The 23,266-nt window shown below is 45.5% G+C and overlaps 1 protein-coding gene across 10 annotated transcripts in view; it reads right to left on the bottom strand.

Annotated features, from left to right (window-relative positions):
- Positions 1-23,266, bottom strand: part of LOC105463932 (zinc finger protein 41) — a 43,690-nt gene that overhangs the window by 10,211 nt on the left and 10,213 nt on the right. For 2 of the 10 annotated variants that reach the window (XM_071088427.1, XM_011711386.3), the window contains exons 2-4: positions 13,690-14,042; positions 435-601; positions 84-179 (exon numbers count right to left, since the gene is read on the bottom strand). In XM_071088427.1, coding sequence (XP_070944528.1) covers positions 84-179; positions 435-601; positions 13,690-13,751 — 325 coding nt within the window. In that variant the 5' untranslated portion in view covers positions 13,752-14,042. Of the gene's footprint in view, positions 1-83; positions 180-434; positions 602-13,603; positions 18,316-23,266 lie in introns of those variants that run through there. The other 8 variants (XM_011711397.3, XM_011711407.3, XM_071088428.1 and 5 more) reach the window with 7 other exon arrangements.

The following is a 23,266-nucleotide window of genomic DNA, read 5'->3' as shown; positions in this document are numbered from 1 at the left end:
GAATGTTTCAAAGGCATCAGGTTTTCCTAGGGAAAATGAGACTGACTTCCATGTCCCTGTCTGTCTGGGTCACACCCACTCACCTGAACAGCTCTGATGTGGGGCTTCCCCCGCCAGCGTCCATGGCCCCTCTCCTTGCTCCAACTTGAAGGCGGCCTCTGACTTGGGAACTTGGTACCCTGTTAACAGGACATGATACATGATTGGGTCCAGCTGACTGGATTTCAGGGGCCTTTCACTGACAGTTTCCCTTCGCTTTTCAGAAAAATAAACACATTTCACTGGGAACAGAGTAATAATCACAGAGGTGAAAAGGAACTGAATCCCAGACACATCCAGGATGACACCATCACATAGTTTAGGTGTCGGGCAGCACTCAGCAGCTGAGAATGGAAATACCCTCACTAGCAGATGCATAGGGCGGCTGTGCTTACCCACTGAGAGCAGGTGGCTGTAGTTCTCTAGTGTCACATCCCAGTACAGGCGTCTCTGGGCAGGATCCAAGTGCTGCCACTCCTCCCTGCTGAAGTCCACAGTCACATCCTCAAATGAAACTGAAGCCTGTAACGACACAATCCTGTTCAAGGCAGCATGGTCAGCACTGGGGGATGGAAGAAGGTAGATAGCAAGCTGTTTTTAATGCTTTTTACCATAATGTATCATGTAGGGTTTTCACTAAGTACCTAGTTTTGTATTTTATTTTGTGAGAGTTAAAAAACTTATTCAGGCCGGGCGCGGTGGCTCAAGCCTGTAATCCCAGCACTGTGGGAGGCCGAGACGGGAGGATCACAAGGTCAGGAGATCGAGACCATTCTGGCTAACACTGTGAAACCCCGTCTCTACTACAAAATACAAAAAACTAGCCGGGCGAGGTGGCGGGCGCCTGTAGTCCCAGCTACTCCGGAGGCTGAGGCAGGAGAATGGCGTAAACCCGGGAGGCGGAGCTTGCAGTGAGCTGAGATCGCGCCACTGCACTCCAGCCTGGGCGACAGAGCGAGTCTCCGTCTCAAAAACAAAAAACAAAAAACAAAAAACAAAAAAACTTATTCAAGTATCTTGACATTTGTTGTGTACTACATTCATTAGTTTATTCATTCATTCTCTTTTCAAAATAAGGATTTTAAATGAGCTCTCTTTAAGTCCTCTAGCTAACTTAAAAACAAGATACTGGCCGATTATGTGTCAGATGATGTGCTAGGCAACGGTGATAAAGAGTTGAGTAAAATATAAAGCAACTTAAAGACTTGGATAACCAACAGAAGAAGACACAAAGGGAGCTTTAGGAATTTGGAAGAAAAGTATAGGAGGTATAAGGTTAGACTTCATAGAGACAGTGGGGCGAGAATTATCTAGAAGGGAGAAGCATGAGCAAAAGTATGGAGAAAGGGAAATAGAAAAATACATGGTGGATTCTGAGAACTGCAAGTAGTTCCATATAAAGGAAAGGAGTCTGTGTAGTATATTGAGAAGGTGACTATGAGGAAAATCCAGTAGAGGTATACTAGCATCAGAACAAGGAACAAGTCTTTTTTTCTAATAGAGAATGGACTGCAATTTATATGCAGGAAAAGACATGATCGTAATTGTGTGATTTCAAACAGTATTCAACATGCATCACGCTGGGCACGGTGGCTCACTCCTGTAATTTCAGCACTTTGGGAGGCCGAGGCGGGTGGATCACCTGAGGTCAGGAGTTCGAGACCAGCATGACCAATATGGTGAAGCCCCGACTCTACTAAAAATACAAAAGTTAGCTGGTCGTGGTGGCACACACCTGTAATCCCAGCTACTTGAGAGGCTGAGACAGGAGAATTGCTTGAACCCGGAGGCAGAGGTTGCAGTGAGCCGAGTTTGTACCACTGCACTTCAGCCTGGGTGACACAGAGTGAGACTCCTTCTTAAAAAAAAAAAAAAAAAAAAAGGATAGATCACGAGGAATGTTTGAAATGGGTGAGTCCAGATCGATCTGGAGATGCACTACAGAGTTTATGTGAAAGAATAAGACAATCTGGACTTAAGGCAGTAGTTGTCATGGGCAAGTAAAAGAAGGTGTTGGCGGGCGTGGTGGTTCACGCCTGTAATCCCAGCACTTTGGGAGGCTGAGGCAGGCAGATCACCTGAGGTCAGGAGTTCGAGACCAGCCTTGCCAACATGGCAGAACCCCCGTCTCTACCAAAAATACAAAAATTAGCCAGGCATGGTGGATGTCTGTAATCCCAGCTACTCAGGACGCTGAGGCAGGAGAATCACTTGAACTCAGGAGGCAGAGGTTGCAGTGAGCTGAGATCATGCCACTGTACTCTAGCCTGGGTGACAGAGTGAGACTCCATCTCAAAAACAAACAAACAAATAAACAAACAAAAAGAAGGTATTGATACTGTGTTTTAAAGAGGCTGAATTATGGGAGTGAGAAAAAGAAAGAATTCTAGGGAAATTCTCAGTTATTGGTTTTGTACAACCATGCAGAGGGTGGTGTTACATACTGAGAGGGGCTAGTAGATTAGGAAGGGAGTGGGGAAGAGAATGAAACATAATGTTACATTTTGTCCATGTTGAAATAAAGGTGAAACAAAGAATGAAACATAATGTTACATTTTGTCCATGTTGAAATAAAACATGCAGGGAGTTATACAATAGGATGTTGGGCTAGAATAGAGGTAAGATCTGGGAGTTCTCATATAGAGCTGGGAAACAGATGAGATGGCCCAGGAAGGGCACACAGATAGAGAAGATACAAAAACCATCTCTTACAGACCATCTCTAAACCAAGTGTATTTAAGTCAGAAATCAGTAATAAGATGAAACTTTTCAGAAATCATCATTTTAAAGTTTAAAAATACAGTTCAAAATAACTGATCGTCTAAGAAGATACACTAAATATCAATGTAATCAGTACATGTAAGAATTTATTGGATTAAGAAATGGTAACTAGGCCGGGCGCGGTGGCTCACGCCTGTAATCCCAGCACTTTGGGAGGCCGAGGCGGGCGGATCACAAGGTCAGGAGATCGAGACCACGGTGAAACCCCGTCTCTACTAAAAATACAAAAAAAAAATTAGCCGGGCGCAGTGGCGGGCGCCTGTAGTCCCAGCTACTCAGGAGGCTGAGGCAGGAGAATGGCGTAAACCCAGGAGGCGGAGCTTGCAGTGAGCCGAGATCGCGCCACTGCACTCCAGCCTGGGCGACAGAGCGAGACTCCGTCTCAAAAAAAAAAAAAAAAAAAAAAAAGAAATGGTAACTAAAGTGGAAATTAGGGTCTTCAGTGCTTATATTACAAAAGAATAAAGTCCAAAATTCCATGCATTAAGCATTGAAATAAAGACGTTATAAAAATAACAATAGAGGCCGGGCGCGGTGGCTCAAGCCTGTAATCCCAGCACTTTGGGAGGCCGAGACGGGCGGATCACGAGGTCAGGAGATCGAGACCATCCTGGTTAATACGGTGAAACCCCGTCTCTACTAAAAAGTACAAAAAACTAGCCGGGCAAGGTGGCGGGCGCCTGTAGTCCCAGCTACTTGGGAGGCTGAGGCAGGAGAATGGCGTGAACCCGGGAGGTGGAGCTTGCAGTGAGCTGAGATCTGGCCACTGCACTCCAGCCTGGGCGACAGAGCGAGACTCCGTCTCAAAAAAAAAAAAAAAAACAATAGAGTAAAACCCAAAAGAAGGCCTTTATAAAGCAGAAATCAATACATTCAATGCCATCCCAATTGAAATCACAACAGGATTTTTGTAAAATCTGACAAACCAATTCTAAAATTTCTGTGGAAATGCAAATGGCCAGGAATAGCCAAGACATTTTCTTTAAAAAAAATTATTTTGTATCTTGTTTTCAGAGACACAGTCTCACTTTGTCACCCAGGCTAGGGTGCAATGGCACAACCACAGCCCAATGCAGCCTCAACTACAGGCGTACGCCACCATACCCTGCTTCGTTTTTTTGTTTTTGTTTTTGTTTTTTGTATTGTGTAGAGATGGGGGTCTCCCTAGGTTGCCTAGTCTGGTCTAGAACTCCTGGCCTCAAGTGATCCTCCTGCCTCAGCCTCCTAAAGCAGTGGGATTGCAGGCGTGAGTCACTGTGCCCGGCCTGCCAGGACACTCTTGAATAATTAAAGCAATGTGGGAGGACATGCTTTACAAGACCTCAAGACTTACAAAGCAATGGAAATTTAAGACATTGTTGTCCTGGTGCTAGGACAGACAAATAATCCATTGCAACAGAATATAGAGTACAGGTCGGGTGCAGTGGCTCACACCTGTAATCCTAGCACTTTGGGAGGCTGAGGCATGTGGATCACCTGAAGTCAGGAGTTGGTGACCAGCCTGGCCAACATGGAGAAATCTCGTCTCCACTAAAAATACAAAAATTAGCTGGGCGTGGTGGCACGTGACTGTAGTCTCAGCTACTTGGGAGGTTGAAGCAGGAGGATCGCTAGAATCCAGAAGGCGGAGGTTGCAGTGAGCCGAGACCAGGCCACTGCACTCCAGCTTGGGCGACAGAGCGAGACTCAGTCTAAAAAAAAAAAAAAAGTCAATTCCAAGGCCAGGTGCTGTGGCTCATGCCTGTAATCCCAGCACTTTGGGAGGCCGAGGCAGGAGGATTGCTTGAGTCCAAATTTAAAACCAGTCTGGGCAATATGGCGAGACTCTGTCTCTACAAAAAAAATAAAATATATAGCACATACATAAAAATTAGCTAAGTGGGGTGGCATGCACCTGTAGTCTCAGATACTCAGGAGGCTAGGTGGGATGATCTCTTGAATCTGGAAGGTGGAGGCTGCAGTGAACCATGTTTGTGCCACTGTACTCCAGTCTGGGTGACTGAGTGAAATCTCATTTCAAAAATATATATAAATTCCAGATGTATTATAGACTTAAATGTGAAAGGCAAAAACTATAAAGCCTTTAGAAGATAATACGGATGGCTATCTTCATGACCTTGAATTAGGAAAATAGTTCTCAAACATGAACCATGAAAATTGATAAGTCTTTCTACAACAAAGCTTAGAACTACTATTCATTTAAAAGACAGCATTAAAAGAGAACAAAGGCAAAGTCACAGAGTAGAAGATATCTCCAACATACATTATCAACAAAAGGCTCAGAGCTAGAAGATGTAAAGAACTTGTACAAACCAGTAAGAAAAAAAGAGACCACCTAGTAGAAAAATGGGTGAAGCATTCATTTTACAAAAGAGGAAATCCAAGGCTTTAATAAACGAATAAAAAAAGATTTAACCTTCTTAGTAGCAAGGGAATACAAATTAAAACCACAATGGATACCACTACACAACCTCTAGAAAGTCTTAAATGAAAAAGACTGATAGTACCAAGTGTTGAAGAGAATATGGTGCAAGGAGAACTCTCATATTGCTGATGGAGGAGGTGGGAATTGCTACAATCACGCTGGAAAGTATTTTGGCCCTAAGTGGCAATGTTGAAGACATGCAAGCAATATGACACAGTGAGTCCACTCATGGAAATATATACGCCCACGTGGAATATATGCACATGTACAACAGGAGATGCATTCAAGAATATTTCTAGTGGCATTATTCAAAATATATATAATATTTCATGATAAAAAGGTTTAAAAACAGTGATTTAAAAAATCAGTATTCAAAAAAAATCAGTATTCAATATATGTACAGTATCTATTGTCTTTGTAAAAAAAATATTAAGGATATTTTCTTTTTCTTTTCTTTTTTTTTTTTTTTGAGACAGGGTCTTACTCTGTCACCCAGGCTGCAGTGCAGTAGCTTGATCTTGGTTCACTGCAACCTCCACCTCCTGGGTTCAAGTGATTCTCCTGCCTCAGCCTCCCTAGTAGCTGGGATTACAGGCGCCCACCATCATGCCTAACCAATTTTTGTATTTTTAGTAGAGACAGGGTTTCACTATGTTGGCCAGGCTGGTCTTGAACTCCTGACCTCAGGTGATCCACCCGGCTCGGCCTCCCAAAGTGCTGGGATTATAGGCTTGAGCCACCACGCCTGGCCAGGATATTTTCTTTTTTTCCTTTTTTTTGTTTTTTGAGATGGAATCTCACTCTGTCGCCCAGGCTGGAGTGCAGTGGTGCAGTCTTGGCTCACTGCAACCTCTGCCTCCTGGGTTCAAGCAATTCTTGTGCCTCAGCCTCCTGAGTAGCTGGGATTATAGATGCCTGCCACCATGCCTGGCTAATTTTGTATTTTTAGTAGAGATGGGGTTTCACCATGTTGGTCAGGCTCGTCTAGAATTCCTGGCCTCAAGTGATCTGCCCACTAGACTCCGAAAGTTCTGCTATGACAGGTGTGAGCCACCATGCCTGGCCTCTTTTTTTATTTTTTTGAGACAGGATGTTGCTCTGTTGCCCAGACTGGAATGCAGTGGTACAATCATGGCTCACTGCAGCCTCAAACTCCTGGGCTCAAGGGATCCTTCCCGCTTCAGCCTCCTTAGTAGCTGAGACTACAGGTGCACACCCCCGTGCCCAGCTAATTTTTAAATTTTATTTTTACTTTTTTAAAGAGATGGTGGTGGGGGAGGGTATCTCACAGTGTTGCCCAGGCTGGCCTCCCTCCTGGGCTCAAGCGACCCTCTTGCCTCTTAAGTAGTTGGGATTACAGGCATGAGCCACAGCCCCTGGCTGTAAAAACTTTTATTATATGCACTGGGAGCTGGTAGACAAAAAACCACCTCACCTGTCTCTCCCTCCCTGGAAGTCATGAAGGTCACATTAACAATGCCACATTCACATGCACAAACACCATGCCAGGCATTACAAGCATTGACAGATGCAACAGAAATACAGACAAGGTACACTGCCCTGTTTGGTCCCTTCCCCCACCAAAATAGAAGCTTTGGACTCCACCATGGCTGGGAAGGAATGTGTAGGGTGGTGAAAGAGGGCTCTGGAGAGATTTGGGGAGAAAGCTGATAACACAGACACACCCAGATTCCAGCCTCACCTGCCACATATGAAAAGGTGTCATTTTTCTGGGCAGTATCTACCATGGAGGATGGTGTGTGTCCCTACCACCACAAGGACTCCTACAAGGACTTCCTCATACTAGGTAAGGGCCCCCATCCCAGAGCCTAATGGCTCTCCAGCTAGTCATGCAGCTATGTCTCCATTCAGGGTCATCTCAGTCCCAGCACATTCTGCACCCTCACCCCTGGGGGTATACTCTGCTGCCAGGACTGGCTGCCGACTGCCCAGTCTGTCCCTGATCCCTTAGGCACCTGCTCTGTCCCACCCTGCAGCTGGCTGGGGGCTCAGGCCTCCTGCTTCAGGGCTGCTCTCACTCCTGCCTCAGGATACTTCTGTCACCTCCTGGTGTGATCTTGCCCTTTCACTCTGCCCCAGGCCTAGCAGAAGGGCTTCCAGGGCACATAGGAGCATGGCTGGAAGTGAGCCTGGGGCGAGGGACCCAGCTGCTCTGCAGGTTCCCCCTGGGCTGGGGGCGCCCTGGTCTTTGCAGGATAATTTTCTGGGTGGCCCTGGACCAACCCAGTTGTCTCCTCTTTCTTGCTTGCAGTTCTCAAGAATAACTGTAGAATGTGCTGGAAATGGAACATCGTGAGCTGTGGAGGGACTAGTCCAAACAGGAGAGAGAGCTGGGGGCTCTCCTGGAAACAGGATGTCCAGTGCTTTAGCCCTGAACGTTGGGTTGTCCTAGGGTATAAAACCCCACGCGGGCTGCTTTCTGGGATCCCTCAGCTGTGGCGCAAGTGGGGCATGCGCAGATGAGACTCCAGCTGCACCGAGCAGCTTTCATGAGCCTTGGGGGACCAGCTTGCAATGAATCGTAGGCTTTTGCTGTCCCTGACTGCCTACCTGTAAGTAATAAGCCTGCTCCCTGTAACTTGTGTGCATGGGTGTTTCTGTCTCATGGGACGTAGACAAGCTGGTAGCCAGTACGCAGAGACCCTGCTTCAGTCTTTGTGAAAAAAACATGAAGGATATTTTCTTTTTTTTTTTTACTTTTTTGAGACAAGGTCTTGCTCTGTTGCCCAGGCTGGAGGGCAGTGGTGCAATCATGGCTCACTGCAGCCTCAAACTCCCGGGCTCAAGGGATCCTTCCGGCCTCAGCCTCCTGAATAGCTGAGACTACAGGTGCACCCCACCATGCCCAGCTAATTTTTAAATTGTATTTTTACTTTACTCCTCCCTGTCCATCTGAGTGTTTCCTGTTCCCCGGGACTGTTCTCTGTGGCCCTGCAACTGTTCTTCCCTCCTTCTGGCTTTCCCCCGCTTCCCTTGTTGCTTCCTGTACAGCTGTTTTCTGCCTGCCCAGATCTGTCCCTGCTCCCTCTGCTGGTTCTTGTTCCCTCTGACTTTTCTTTGGTCCCTCTCTTTCCTATTCCCTCTAAATGGCTCTTGTTCCTTCTGAGTACCCCCGTTCTTTTATTGCTTTCTTTGACTCTACCTGGATCCCTCTAACTATTCATGCCTCCTGTTTCTTGTTCTGACTGCCCTGTGCTCCCTTTGTTGTCCCTCCAGCTGATCCTTGTTCTGTGGCACCATTCTGATTGTGTGCTAGTCTACCTGACTGTTCCCTGGTCCCTAAGGGCCTTTCTTGTTCCTTCCAGCTGTTCCTGGCTCACACAGACTGACTGCTGTTGGATTCTGCTGACTAATCTCTAGTCTCCTGATTCTTCCCTGTCCTTGGACAGTTCCTTGAGTACATTTCTTTCTTTCCATTCTTTCCTTCCCTTCTTCCTCTTCTTTCTGAGACGGGGCGTCACTCTGCCACCCAGGCTAGAGTACAGTGGCACAATCACGGCTCACTACAGCCTCCACCTCCCGGGCTCAGATGATCCTCCCACCTCAGTACCACCCTACCTGGCTAGTTTTTTTGATATATATATATATATATATGTGTGTGTGTGTGTGTGTGTGTGTGTGTGTGTGTGTGTGTGTGTGTGTGTGTGTGTGTGTATATGTAGACATGGGGTTTCACCATGTTGCCCAGGCTGGTCTTGAACTCCTGGCCTCAAACAATCCTCCTGCTTTGGCCTCCCAAAGTGTTGGGATTACCACCGTGCCTGGCCATTGAATAATTTCTACTATGCTCTCCCGTGATGTTCACGCATCTGGTCCGTGGACCACACTTTGAGCAGTACCTAACTAGCTAGCTTATGCCCTTACCCATTAAAATGCACTACTGCGTGTTCTATGCCACGGCTGGATTCTGTACTTGCACTGTCTCCATTACTCACATTACATTTAACTATTGGCTGGTTCCTCTGATTCCTTCCTGGGTAGGGTGGCCAAGTGTCTCAGTTTGCCCAGGAATGTTCCTGTTTTAGCACTGGAAGTCCCATGTCCCCTCAGTCACAGGCAAACCAGCATGGTCCTGGGAACTCTGGCTGTTTCCCAGCCTCTCCAACTGTGCCTTCACGCCAGTAACTACTGTTTGGGCCCTTGGGCTGTTAACTCGCTTCAGTTATACCATTCTTTCTGGTTCTCCTCTGGTCTCTCTAGCTGGCCACTGGTCAATCAGGCTGCTACCCGACACTGGATACATGTTTAATGCTCACTTGACCTGTTCCCTAGTTCCTCTGGTTACTTCCCAGGGCCTCTGGTGGATCCTCAGCCCCAAGCATATTTTGGCTGCTCCCTCTGGCTGCCCCCCAGCCTCAGTGACCGTTCCTTGCTCCAGGTGTTCCACAGTACTCTAGGCCATTCTACAGCTTCAGAAGTTCCACAGTACTCTAGGCCATTCTACAGCTTCAGAGGCTCTTCTCTCATCTTTCCACCTGTTCCACGGACTCTGTCCCTTCCCTGATCCCTCTGCCCATTCTACAGCCTCTGCAATTGTCTCCTGGTTCCTCTGGCTGCAATCCATTCTCTGGGTCATATTTCCCATTTCTTGTTCCCTAGTATCTCTGTCTTTTGCCTATACCCTCAAGCTCTCTTCTAAACCAAGAACTGCTTCCTGGTTCCTCGGGAAGTTGCTTGTCCCTCAGGCTCATACCCAGTTCCTTGGATATGTTTGCTTTTTCCATTTTATCTGATTCTTCTGCTTCCTCACCCCTCTGGACACTGACTGCTCTGTCTGGCTGCTTTCTGGTTCCTCTATTTCCTGGTACCTCCTCCTATTTCATGATCCTTCTCACTGTTCTTTAACCCTCGGCTCTTCCCTGCTCCCCAGTGATTACCACTTCTCCAGCCTCAGCAACTGTTTCTTGGTCTCTGGCTCCAGCGTCTGACTCATGTCCTGCTTGTTTCATTATTCTTCTACCTGTATCCTGGACCCGTTGGCTATTCTTCATCTCTAGTAAGTGCACCATGGTCCCTGTTCCTTATTCCCTTGTGGCTCCCTCCAGCTCTCTTTACCTTACTGATCCCTCTGCTTATTCTCCATCTTCAGCCACTGTTTCTTGGTACAACTGGCTGCTCCTCAAACCCTGGGGACATTTTTATTGGTTCCTAGGTATCTCTGCCTATACCCTGCTCCCTGATGTTTAATGAAAACACCAAGACCCTAACCAATTAAATAAGTCAATAAATAATATTCCCCCCAGGGTCTCAGTCATTTCCATCTCTTCTTGAGGTGGGTCAGAGATCTGTGGTTAGGAAGGAAGAGATGAATGGAGAAATGTGCCTTTCAGAATCGTTCTTCTAGAAATCCTCACTGTTGGCTGGGCAAGAGGCCATGTGCAAGAGTGGGGAGGACCACATTGTCATGGCCCTAATCTGTGGGTCCGTGACTGACATGACTGAGCAGAGCTTAGACAAGGTGGAAGTGTACTACTGTCGAGCAGTGATTCACTTGCTATTTAATGCCCCTATACCTTTGACTGAAAAATATAATTTCAATGACTTGGCAGAAAGATGTATTAATTTATTTACTTATTTATTTATTTTGAGAAAGAGTCTCGCTCTGTCACCCAGGCTGGTGTGCAGTGGTGTGATCTTGGCTTACTGTAGCCTCAACCTCCTGGGCTCAAGTGATTCTCTCACCTCAGTCTCCCAAGTACATGGGACTACAGGTGCACACTACCACACCCGGCTAATTTTTGTATTTTTGTTGAGACAGAGTCTTACTATATTGCCCAGGCTGGTCTCAAACTCCTGAGCTCAAGTGATCTGCCCGCCTTGGCCTCCCAAAATGCTGGGATTACAGGCATGAGCCACCATGCCCAGCTGGCAAAAAGATTTAAATGTAGGAATATTATCATAGTAGTTTAATCACAATAGAAAACCTCAAATACCCTAAATGCACATTATTAGTGGACTGGTTGTAGGGGGATGGGGAGACACTGGTCAAAGTATACAAAGTTTTTGTTAGAGGGAATAAGTTTTTGAGACCTATTGCAGTTTGGTGGCTAGTTAATAATGATGTAATGTTATTTCAAAATTGCAAAGAGAGCAGATTTTTTTTTTTTTTCTTTGAGACAGAGTCTTGCTCTGTCGCCCAGGCTGGAGTGCAGTGGTGCGATCTCGGCTCACTGCAAGCTCCGCCTCCCGGGTTCATGCCATTCTCCTGCCTCAGCCTCCCGAGTAGCTGGGACTACAGGCACCCACCACCACGCCCGGCTAATTTTTTTGTATTTTTAGTAGAGACAGGGTTTCACCGTGTTCGCCAGGATGGTCTCGATCTCCTGACCTCGTGATCCGCCCACCTCGGCCTCCCAAAGTGCTGGGATTACAGGCGTGAGCCACCTCACCCGGCCAAGAGCAGATTTTAAATGTTCACATCATGAAAGAAATAAGTCTTTGAGGTAATGGATATGTTAATTAGGTTGATTTAAATATTCTACAATGTATACAAATATCAAAATATCACATTGTACCCCATAAATATACACAATTATTATTCATCAATTAAAAATAAAATTTGCGGGGCATGGTGGTGACTCACGCCTATAATCTCAGCACTCTGGGAGACCAAGGCAGGAAGATTACTTGACCCCAGGAGCTTGAGACCAGCTGGGTGTGGTGCCATGTGCCTGTAGTCCCAGCTACTTAGGAGGCTATGGTGGGAGGATCGCCTGAGCCCAGGAGATTGAGGCTGTAGTGAGCTGAGATTGCAACACTGCACTCTAGCCTGGGCAACAGAGGGAGACTGCCTCAGAGGAAAAAACATTAAAATAAATAAATAAAATTAAAAAAATAGCAAACTGGCTAAATTATGGGCATCATAAGTGTATAAAGAAAAATACTTGCTGCCTAGCAAACCATGTTAAACTGCCCAGTTAAAAATGAGGTAACCAAAGAGTATGATTCTGTTTTAAAACTTTAGCTATATATGTGTATGTGTACAGTATGCATGCACACTCAGGCCCCACATGTATACTCACACACATGCACACATGCACACACAAAGGAAAAAACCACTGAAAGGAAATACAGCTAAATGTTAACACTGGTTAGCTTTGGGTAATGTTGGAACGACAAGTAATTTTTTAGTTTCTTCTATTTGCTAAACTATACTTTCTAATATTTTATTATGAAGTTATAAAATGACCAAAAAAAAAATATTTAAAAGTTTAATGTTATCCTAATGACCACATGACCCTGAGCCCCTGAGACAATGAACCCTTCCAGAGTCAACAGCATCCACAGGCAGGTCTGAAAGGAGGGAGCTGTCGGGCAGGGTCTGGCTCGCTCGTGGTCCTCCTCGGCTTACAGAATCTCAATGGGAACTCTGATCTGAACGGGAGCTCTGAGCAGGAAACTTGATCTCAGCTGTGGTGCGGTGAGGGTGGAAGACACAGTCAGGAGACCTGACTCCAGTCTAGTGTTGTCACCGCCAACCTGAGAGGCCTGGGCGAGTCATGTGTCTTCTGGGGCATTTTATTCATCTTTTTTTTTTTTTGTTTTTGAGACGGAGTCTCACTCTGTCACTCAGGCTGGAGTGCAGTGGTGTGATCTCAGCTCACTGCAACCTCTACCTCCCAGGTTCAAGCGATTCTCTTGCCTCAGCCTCCCAAGTAGCTGGGATTACAGGCATGCGCCACCAAGCTCAGCTAACTTTTTGTATTTTTAGTAGAGACGGGGGTTCGCCATATTGGTCAGGCTGGTCTTGAACTCCTGACCTCAAGCAATCCACCCGCCTCAGCCTCCCAAAGGTGCTGGGATTATAGGCGTGAGCCACTGTGCCTGGCCATTTTATTCATCTTTGAAAGGAGGAGGGAAAGCCAGAAGGGTCCCAGAGACTATGGTGGCCCTACTACCCTGCCAGTCTCTAAGTTCCAAAGAAAAAGGATTTTTCTCTACCTAAATCAGGATAGAGGAGAAATTGCCAGATCCCCAGAGACCCGGGGGAAGTGGGCACTGGTGGGGATCAGCTGACGTCTATAAAGAGCCGACAGAGAGGGAAGGGTTGGTGCTGGGGTGGGGGATGGAGTCTCCCTGGCTATGGATAGTGGCTGCTTCCACCTGGACCTCACCCTCATTTGCCCTGCAGGGAGCTGCCCCCACTCCCTAGGTTGTGGGGCTCACCCTCCACATCCTCCCTCTCCTCTAGTGTAATCAGCCACATTACCCTGTCCACTGAAACACGTGGGGCTCTGGATGTGGCCGCATCAGTCAAGTGGTGCTCACTCTCAGTGGGAGGACCCTGATCTGTCTCCAGGGCAGCAGGTCTGGAATCTGCCGCTTCCTCTGACTCACCTGCTCCTGCCCTGAGGCCCTGGGGACAGGTCAGGGTATCTCCTCACTGAATGAATTACTGCCTCTGGGGTCCTCTCCCTCCTCACCTCACATGAGCTGCCACGTCCCTCTGCAGCCACGACCGGGTACCATGGGGGAGAGTCCCCATTAGCTGCCATGTTCACGCTGGGCCTCAGCCCTCAGGCTCTCCTGCTGACAACCCCACTCTTTCCCAAGCTGGAAGCTGAGCTGGCGTCTGCGGACTCAACTGGAGCTGCTGGGGCGAGGCAAGCAGGAGTCAGAAGGAAGATCCTGCAGTTTCCACTAAGGAGCCCGGCCCCCAGACTCTGCAGAGGCTCCAAGAAACCCTGGAAAGACAGTGTCCATATGGTCATCACTCCACGTTCACCCACAAATATTTTCTGGTAGTGCCCAGGGGAGGCTCTCACTGTGCTGGATGCTGCAGAAGAGAAAAGTTCGGTAAAACCCACACCAAGTATTAAAGCAAAACATGGGGAAAATTCACAAGATCTGGTGTAAAATGAATGAGCATTTGTATTCAAGCTCTTCTATGTTCTAGCTAGAATCTGAGGAAGTCACTTTATGTGAAGTTTCTTCATCTTAAAACAGGATGAAAATGCTTATCTCATAGGGTTGTTAGAATTAAACGAAATGCTTCTTCTACGCACACCTACTTGGTACCTGGAACATGCTCAACTCATTTTAAATAGTGCTATTATTACAAGGTGCAAGGCATGTTTTATTAGGTACCTCATTTAATTTTCACACTCATCCTGTGGACTAGGCATTATTATTATTACTAATCCCATTTACCATCAGATAGAGCTGTTCAGAAATATTAAGAAATTTGCCCCAAGATCACTCAGATGAGGGGGAAGGACAAGGATTCAAACTCAGGTATGCCTGGCTCCAAAGCATACTTTCTTAACTACTGAGCCATTTGGTACTCTATTCAAGGCAGAATCACAATAAACACTGTGGTTCCTGCTACCTTCAAAGTGCTCTGGCTGAGCAGTGACCATGCCACTTGAGCATAAACTGAGCTTCTGTGTAATTCAGTGTACATTCTATGCAAAGAACAGAGCTCACCCTCTTCTGTCAAAGATGAAAACTCAAACTTGTCCCTTCTCTTCTGCAATTCCCATCAGGCCCTGAAAACCAGCAGGTCTGCACAGGCTCCTAAATCCCTATAGCCCACAGTGCTTAACAAAAACTGTGTACCAAATGGTGTCATCAACTGGTTTCCACAGGCTCCTCAAATTATCACCAACCCAGGCAGCACACCATCAATAGGATCAATGACTCCCATAAAACCCTCAGTAATAGAAGTTCCAGTTCATCACAGAGCAACTCACACGGTACTATAATAACCAATGTCCATAGGTCCCAATCTGGACTGCCACAGGCCCCCCAAAACTGACTTGTAATCCCTGTGAATCCCAGACTTGCAATCATTCACCACCTTAGCACCCCAATCAATAAACTCTCATGGACTGAATCGATGACCTCAGATACTGACATTTCCAACACTTCCAGGCAGAACCAACACGTCATTTACAAGCAAAAGGGATCACAGTGGCACTAGATGTATTTGCAAAAACAGAAGCCATGTTAGAAGAAAACTCTACAAATTATTGCGAGAGAAGGTCTGAGATCCAAGAATTCTAAACCCACCCTAGCTAGATACCATTCTATTGTCAGAGCAAAAGACAATTTTAGACATAAAAGCATTTCTAGCATTTTATGCCAATATTCCAATCTCAGGAGAACACTCAAGGGAATAGTCTAAACAATGGTAAACGGAATAGAAACAAAAAACCTCAAAACAGGAAAGCAGTTTTGAGATAGGATTCTTGCAATTGATATATAATTACATCTGGATAAAGAAAAGCAATGTAATTGGGCATCTGTAGTAAATAAGGCTGTTACTATTAACTATGTGGAAATTTAAAAATTCCCTGGCCGGGTACGGTGGCTCACACCTGTAATTCCAGCACTTTGGGAGGCCGAGGCGAGCAGATCACGAAGTCAGGAGATCAAGACCATCGTGGCTAACACTGTGAAACATTAAAAATACAAAAAATTAGCCGGGCGTGGTGGCATGCACCTGTAGTCCCAGCTACTCAGGAGGCTGAAGCAGGAGAATCGCTTGAACTCAGGAGGCGGAGGTTGCAGTGAGCCGAGATCATGCCACTGCACTCCAATCTGGGTGACACAGACTGTCTCAAAAAAACACAAACAAACAAACAAACAAAAAAATTCCCTGGGAAAATTTACTGAACAAAATGAGGAGAAGGCAAATTACAAATTTCCATGGGCAGATATCGGTAAAATATTATTTGGATTTAGTAATATAGAAAAGATATACAATCATATTTGTAAGGAAGGTAAAGGCAACTACTAACAGAAATTCATTAAAAAAATCAAAATTCCAAACAATCAAAACTCAAAAGTAATAAAAACCTAAAAGAGGATTAAGAGAAACATGAATGAGGCCAGGCACAGTGGCTCACACCTGTAATCCCAGCACTTTGGGAGGCCAAGGCGAGCGAATCACAAGGTCAGGAATTCGAGACCACCCTGGCCAACGTGGTGAAACCCCGTTTCTACTAAAAATACAAAAATTAGCTGAGTGTGGTGGTGCATGCCTATAATCCCACCTACTCAGGAGGTTGAAGCAGGGGAATTGCTTGAGCCCAGGAGGCGGAGGTTGCAGTGAGCCGAGATCTTGCCACTGCACTCCAGCCTGGGTGACAGAGCGAGACTCCATCTCAAAAAAAAAAAAAAGAGAAACATGACCAGCCAGGCACAGTGGCTCCCACCTGTAATCCCAGCACTTTGGGAGGCCAAGGCGGGCGGATCACCTGAGGTCAGGAGTTTGACACCAGCCTGGCCAATATGGTGAAACCCTATCTCTACTAAAAACACATAAATTAGCCGGGCGTGGTGGCAGGCGCCTGTATTCCTAGCTACTTGGGAGGCTAAGGCATGAGAATCGTTTGAACCCAGGAGGCGGAGGTTGCAGTGAGCCGAGATCGTGCCATTGTACTCTGGCCTGGGGGGACACAGTGAGACTCTGTTTAAAAAAAAAAAAAAAGCAAACGAAAGATAATAGGAGAAAAAAAGGAAAAAAATAATAGGAGGCATAAAATCAAGTATGTTAAAACAAAATGATGAAGATGTGAAATGAAGCACTTGATAGAAATACACCATATCATTGATCATTCTTTCCTTTATGGTTGGCATGCATTATGTCTTGTTAGGAAACCTTCGCCTACCTCAGGGTCATGTAAAGGTTTTATCATTTTAGCTTTCACATTTAGATCCACAGTCCATCTGGGAAGGATTTTAGCGTGTGGTATATGTTAGAGTCAAGATTCATTTCTTTCATACGGAAGCAAGATAATCCAGCACCATTTATTGAAAAGCCTACCCATGGCCAGGCACAGTGGCTCATGTCTGTAATCCCAACACTTTGGGAGACCGAGGTGGGCGGATCACCTGAGCTCAGGAGTTCGAGGTCAGCCTGGCCAATATGGCGAAACCCTATCTCTACTAAAAATACAAAAATTAGTCAGGCATGGTGGCAGACGCCTATAATCGCAGCTACTCGGGAGGCTGAGGCAGGAGAATCACTTGAATCCGGGAGGTGGGGGTTACAGTGAGCTGAGATCTCACCACTGCATTCCAGCCTGGGGGGATAGAGTGAGACTCTGTCCCCAAAAAAGAAAAAAAAGAAGACTATCCTTTCTCCATTGCTCTGTAGTGTCTCCTTGTGATCATATATGTGGGGGTCATTGTTGAACTCTGTATTTTCATTAGTTTATTTGTCTATTCTTGGACCAGTGTTATAGTCTTAATTAATGTGCTTTATATTAAGTCCTGATAAAGGATACCTAAATTGGACTACATTAAAATTAAGGACTTCTGTTAATCAGAAGATAAAATTAAAAATGTAAAGGCAAATGCTACAGTGGGAGAAGGTAACTGTAATACCTATATTTGACAAATGATTAATATCTCAAATATATCAAGAATGTCTAGAAATCACTAACAGCCACAGAAAAAGGGCAAAAGGAACAGGCATTTCACAAAGAAAATATCCAAATAGCAAATAAGCTTATAAAAAGATGCTTGACTTCACCAGTTAGCAAGGAAATAGAAGTTAAACTATAATAAGATAATCCTCCACACAATCCTCCATATCTACAATAAGATAATCCCACTAGAAATTGCCAAAATGAAAAAGATGGGAAATAAACAAGAGCAGGCAAGGATGTGGAGCAGCCAAAACTCAGATTGCTTGTTAGGAGCATAAACTAGTACATAAACTTTGAAAAACTGTTTGGTAGTCTCTATTAATGGTGAATACATGCAATATCCTATGACCCTGCTGTTTGACTCCAGTTCTCTCTCACTCAAGAGAAATGCAAATATATGTTTACTAAAAGAGATGATAATGTTCATGGTAGCTTTATTCAAAACTAAAAATGATGTAAATGCCCATCAACATCAGAATGGATAGACAAGTTGTGTTATATTTATACAAGGAAATACTATACAGCAATGAGAAAGAATAAATTGCTATACTCAACATGCATGAGTCTCGTCCCATGAACACTCTGTTAAGCTAAAGAAGCCAGACTCAAAAGAGCAATGAAATATGATTACGTTTATATACATTTCAAAAACATGGCTTCTTTTTTTTTTTTTTTTTGAGACAGAGTCTCGCTCTGTCTCCAGCCTGTCGTACAGTGGTGAGATTTTGGCTCACTGCAACCTCCACCTCCCGGGTTCAAGTGATTCTCCTGCTTCAGCCTCCCAAGTAGCTAGGACTACAGGTGTGCGCCACCATGCCCAGCTAATGTTTGTATTTTTAGTAGAGATGGGGTTTCACCATGTTGGGAAGGATGGTCTTGATCTCTTGACCTTGTGATCTGCCTGCCTCAGCCTCTCAAAGAAACATGGCTTCTTTAAAACTGTTTTTTTTTTTTTTGTTTTTCTTTTTTTTCAGAAGGAGTCTTGCTTTGTAGCCCAGGCTGGAGTGTAGTGGTGTGATCTCGGCTCACTGCAACCTCTGCCTCCCGGGTTCAAGCGATTCTCCTGCTTCAGCCTCCCACGTAGCTAGGACTCTAGGTGTGCGCCACCATGCCCAGCTAATTTTTGTATTTTTAGTAGAGATGGGGTTTCACCATGTTGGGCAGGATGGTCTCGATCTCTTGACCTCGTGATCCACCTGCCTTGGCCCCCCAAAGAAACATGGCTTCTTTAAATTTTTGTTGTTGTTGTTGTTGAGACAGAGTCTTGCTCTGTCACCCAGGGTGGAGTGCAGTGGTGTGATCTCGGATCACTGCAACCTCTGCTTCCCGAGTTCAAGCGACTCTCCTGTCTCAGCCTCCCAAGTAGCTGGGATTACAGGCGCCCGCCACCACGCCCGACTAATTTTTATATTTTTAGTAGAGACGGGGTTTCACCATATTGGCCAGGCTGGTCTCGAACTCCTGACCTTGTGATCCATCCATCTCGGCCTCCCAAAGTGCTGGGATTACAGGCATGAGCTACTGCACCTGGCCTTACAAAAAAAAATTTTTTTAGAGACAGCGTCCTGCTCTGTTACCCAGCCAGGAGTGCAGTAGCACGATCATAGCTCACTGCAGTTGCACGATCATAGCTCACTGCAGCCTCAAACTCCTGAGCTCAAGTAATCGTCCTGCCTCAGCCTCCTAAGTCGCTGGGACCATAGGTGCATGCCACCACACCCAGCTAAAAAACATGACTTCTTTTTTTTTTTTTTTTTTTTTTTTTTGAGACGGAGTCTTGCTCTGTCGCCTGGGCTGGAGTGCAGTGGCGCGATCTCGGCTCACTGCAAGCTCCGCCTCCCGGGCTTACGCCATTCTCCTGCCTCAGCCTCCCGAGTAGCTGGGACCACAGGCGCCCGCCACCTCGCCCGGCTAGTTTTTTGTATTTTTTAGTAGAGACGGGGTTTCACCGTGTTCGCCAGGATGGTCTCGATCTCCTGACCTCGTGATCCGCCCGTCTCAGCCTCCCAAAGTGCTGGGATTACAGGCTTGAGCCACCGCGCCCGGCCAACTTCTTGAGAGATAGTAACATTTCTTCATCTAGGTGGTGGCTATGCAAGTTTGTCTGGTCTGTTAAAAAATCATCAAGCTAAATATGTACAATGTGTGCACTTTTCTGTATTATGTAATATTTCAATGAGGATTTAAAAGCTATACAATTTACTAGGCAAATACCAAGAAAATGAAAGGAGGTCTGAAAATACAATTATCGTGGGGGAAATTAAGGTCCAAAGCATTCAACAGATTAACAAAAAAGGGGAATATCTTTTAATAATAAAAGAAACAATAAAGAAGTACTAACTAGCATAAGCCTTCAGGATCATTCAACACATACAAATAAAACCAGCACAAATGCATTAAACCACATGAAGTCTTAAAAGTCATATTTGTTTTTGTATTATATTTAACAAGTGTTGCTATTAAGGTTATGCCAGTTTTTAAAAGGAACTCAGGAAATTTATTTTTATGTGTTAAAATGGCATAGATACTATCTTCTTTAAAGCTTAGCTATAAACACATTTAGAACTGGTGCCTTTTAAAAATGGCACATTTTAACTATTTTCCTTTCTTTGAATATTGGTCTTTACCAAATGTTGGAGAGGACTCAGAGAAACTGGATTCCTAACACATTGCCAGCAGGAATGTAAAGTGGCACAGCCACTCTGGAAAACAGTTTGGCAGCCTCTTTAAAAACTAAAATACTTACCACATGATCCAGCAATTCCACTTCTTGGCATTCATCCCAGAGAAAGGAAATCTTATGTGTACACAAAAACCTGTACACGATTGTTCATTACAGCTTTATATGTAATAGCCTCAGACTGGAAACAAGCAAAATGGCTCTCAATAGGTGAATGGCTAAACAAACTGTGGTAAATCTATAATATGGAATACTACTCAGCAACAAAAAGAAATGAATTATTGTTCTAGTAACAGTTTGGATGGTTTTCAAGGACATTATGCTGAGTGAAAAAACCAACCTCAAAAGATCACACACATTGGGCCAGGCGCGGTGGCTCACACCTGTAATCCCAGCAGTTTGGGAGGCCCAGGCGGGCAGATCACCTCAGATCAGGAGTTTGAGACCAGCCTGGCCAACATGGTGAAACCCCATCTCTACTAAAAATACAAAAATTAGCTGGGTGTGGTGGCAGGCGCCTGTAATCCCAGCTACTCAGGACGCTGAGGTGGGAGAACTGCTTGAACCCAGGAGGAGGTTGCAGCGAGCCAAGATTGTGCCACTGCACTCCAGCCTGGGTGACAGAGTGAAACTCTGTCTCAAAAAAATAAATAAATAAAATAAATCACAGTCTGTATGGTTCCATTTATATAACATTCTCAAAATGGCAAAACTAGAGAGATGAAAAACAGATGGTTGGTTGCCAGGGGTTAGGGATGGTGGTGGGAGTAAAGACTATAAAAGGTCTGGGCACAGTGGTTCGTGCCTGCAATCCCAGCACTTTGGGAGGCCAAGGTGGGAGGATCGCTTGAGGCCAGGAGTTTGAGACCAGCCTGGGCAACATGGTGAGACCCTCATCTCTACAAAAAATTTAGAAAGTAGCCAGGCATTGTGGCATGCGCCTATAGTCTCAGCTACTCAGGAGGTCGAGGCGGGAGGATCACTTGAACCCAAGAGTTCGAGGTTGCAGTGAGTGATGATGGTACTACTGTACTTTAGCCTGGGTAATACAGTGAGAACCTGTCTTAAAAAAAAAAGACTAGGCCGGGCACGGTGGCTCACACCTGTAATCCCAGCACTTTGGGAGGCCGAGACAGGTGGATCACGAGATCAGGAGATCGAGACCATCCTGGCTAACACGGTGAAACCCTGTCTCTACTAAAAATACAAAAAATTAGCCAGGCGTGGTGGTGGCGGGTGCCTATAGTCCCAGCTACTTGGGAGGCTGAGGCAGGAGAATGGTGTGAACCCAGGAGGCGGAGCTTGCAGTGAGTCGAGATTGCGCCACTGCACTCCAGCCTGGGTAACAGATCGAGACTCCGTCTCACAAGAAAAAAAAAAAAGACTATAAAGGAGTAGTAGTTCTGTATCTTGATTGTGGTGGCTGTTACATTAATCTATGCACATGACAAAATGACGTAGACTATGCACACACTAGGCTTGGTGCAGTGACTCACACCTATAATCCCAGCACTTTGGGAGGCTGAAGCAGGTGGATCATGAGGTCAGGAGTTCGAGACCAGCCTGGCCAACACAGTGAAACCCCGTCTCTACTAAAAATACAAAAATTAGCCGGGCATGATGGCGCATGCTTGTAATTCCAGCTACTTGGGAGGCCAAGGCAGGGGAATTGCTTGAACCCGGGAGGTGGAGGTTGCAGTGAGCAGAGATCACACCATTGCACTCCAGCCTGGGCAACAGAGCAAGACTCTGTCTCAGAAAAAAAAAAAAACCACAAAAAAACAAAAAAGAACTATGCACACACCTTGTACCAATGTCAAATTCTACATTTTTATATTGTATTGTGATTTTATAAGATGTAATCACTGGAGAAAACTGGGTGAGCGTATACAGGGCTCTGTGCTATGTTTGCAACTTCCTATGAATCTATAATTATTTCAAAATAAAAAGTTTAAGAAAAATCATAATTATGCCAGGAGATTTTATTGTATCTCTTCTATGATATAATGGATCAAGTAAACAAACAAACAAAAAGCAAGTAAAGCAGATTTGAGAAATACAATCAACAAGCTAGGCTCAAGACACATAACTTAACTTTACCTAATGAATATACTCTCTTCTCTTAGACCCATGGCATAGTTTACAAAAATTTTTAAAAATAATGTAACTTGGACTCGAAGAAAAAATCTTTTTTTTTTTTTTGAGACGGAGTCTTGCTCTGTAGCCCGGGCTGGAGTGCAGTGGCCGGATCTCAGCTCACTGCAAGCTCCGCCTCCCGGGTTTAGGCCATTCTCCTGCCTCAGCCTCCGGAGTAGCTGGGACTACAGGCGCCCGCCACCTCGCCCGGCTAGTTTTTTGTATTTTTAGTAGAGACGGGGTTTCACGGTGTTAGCCAGGATGGTCTCGATCTCCTGACCTCGTGATCCGCCCGTCTCGGCCTCCCAAAGTGCTGGGATTACAGGCTTGAGCCACCGCGCCCGGCCAGAAAAAATCTTGATACATTTAAAAATTAGAGTTTTGGCAGGCTAAATTGACTATAATCCTGTAAAATCATAGACAATAAAACGATAAACTACCAAATCCAGATTTCGATGAAGAAATATTCTCTAAACATATACGAATTGAAGATGGCATTTGATAACAAAATTTTAGACTTCATAACAAATCTTGAGACATAGCTAAAGCTATATTTAAAGAATATTTTGCCGGGCGCGGTGGCTCACGCCTGTAATCCCAGCACTTTGGGAGGCCGAGGCGGGCGGATCACAAGGTCAGGAGATCGAGACCATCCTGGCTAACACTGTGAAACCCCGTCTCTACTAAAAATGCAAAAAATTAGCCGGGCGAGGCGGCGGGCGCTTGTAGTCCCAGCTACTCGGGAGGCTGAGGCAGGAGAATGGCGTGAACCCGGGAGGCGGAGCTTGCAGTGAGCCGAGATCGCGC

The sequence above is a fragment of the Macaca nemestrina genome, chromosome X (genome assembly GCF_043159975.1).
Source record: "Macaca nemestrina isolate mMacNem1 chromosome X, mMacNem.hap1, whole genome shotgun sequence".
Classification (NCBI taxonomy): domain Eukaryota; kingdom Metazoa; phylum Chordata; class Mammalia; order Primates; family Cercopithecidae; genus Macaca; species Macaca nemestrina.
This window is presented reverse-complemented; position numbering and strand designations above follow the sequence as displayed.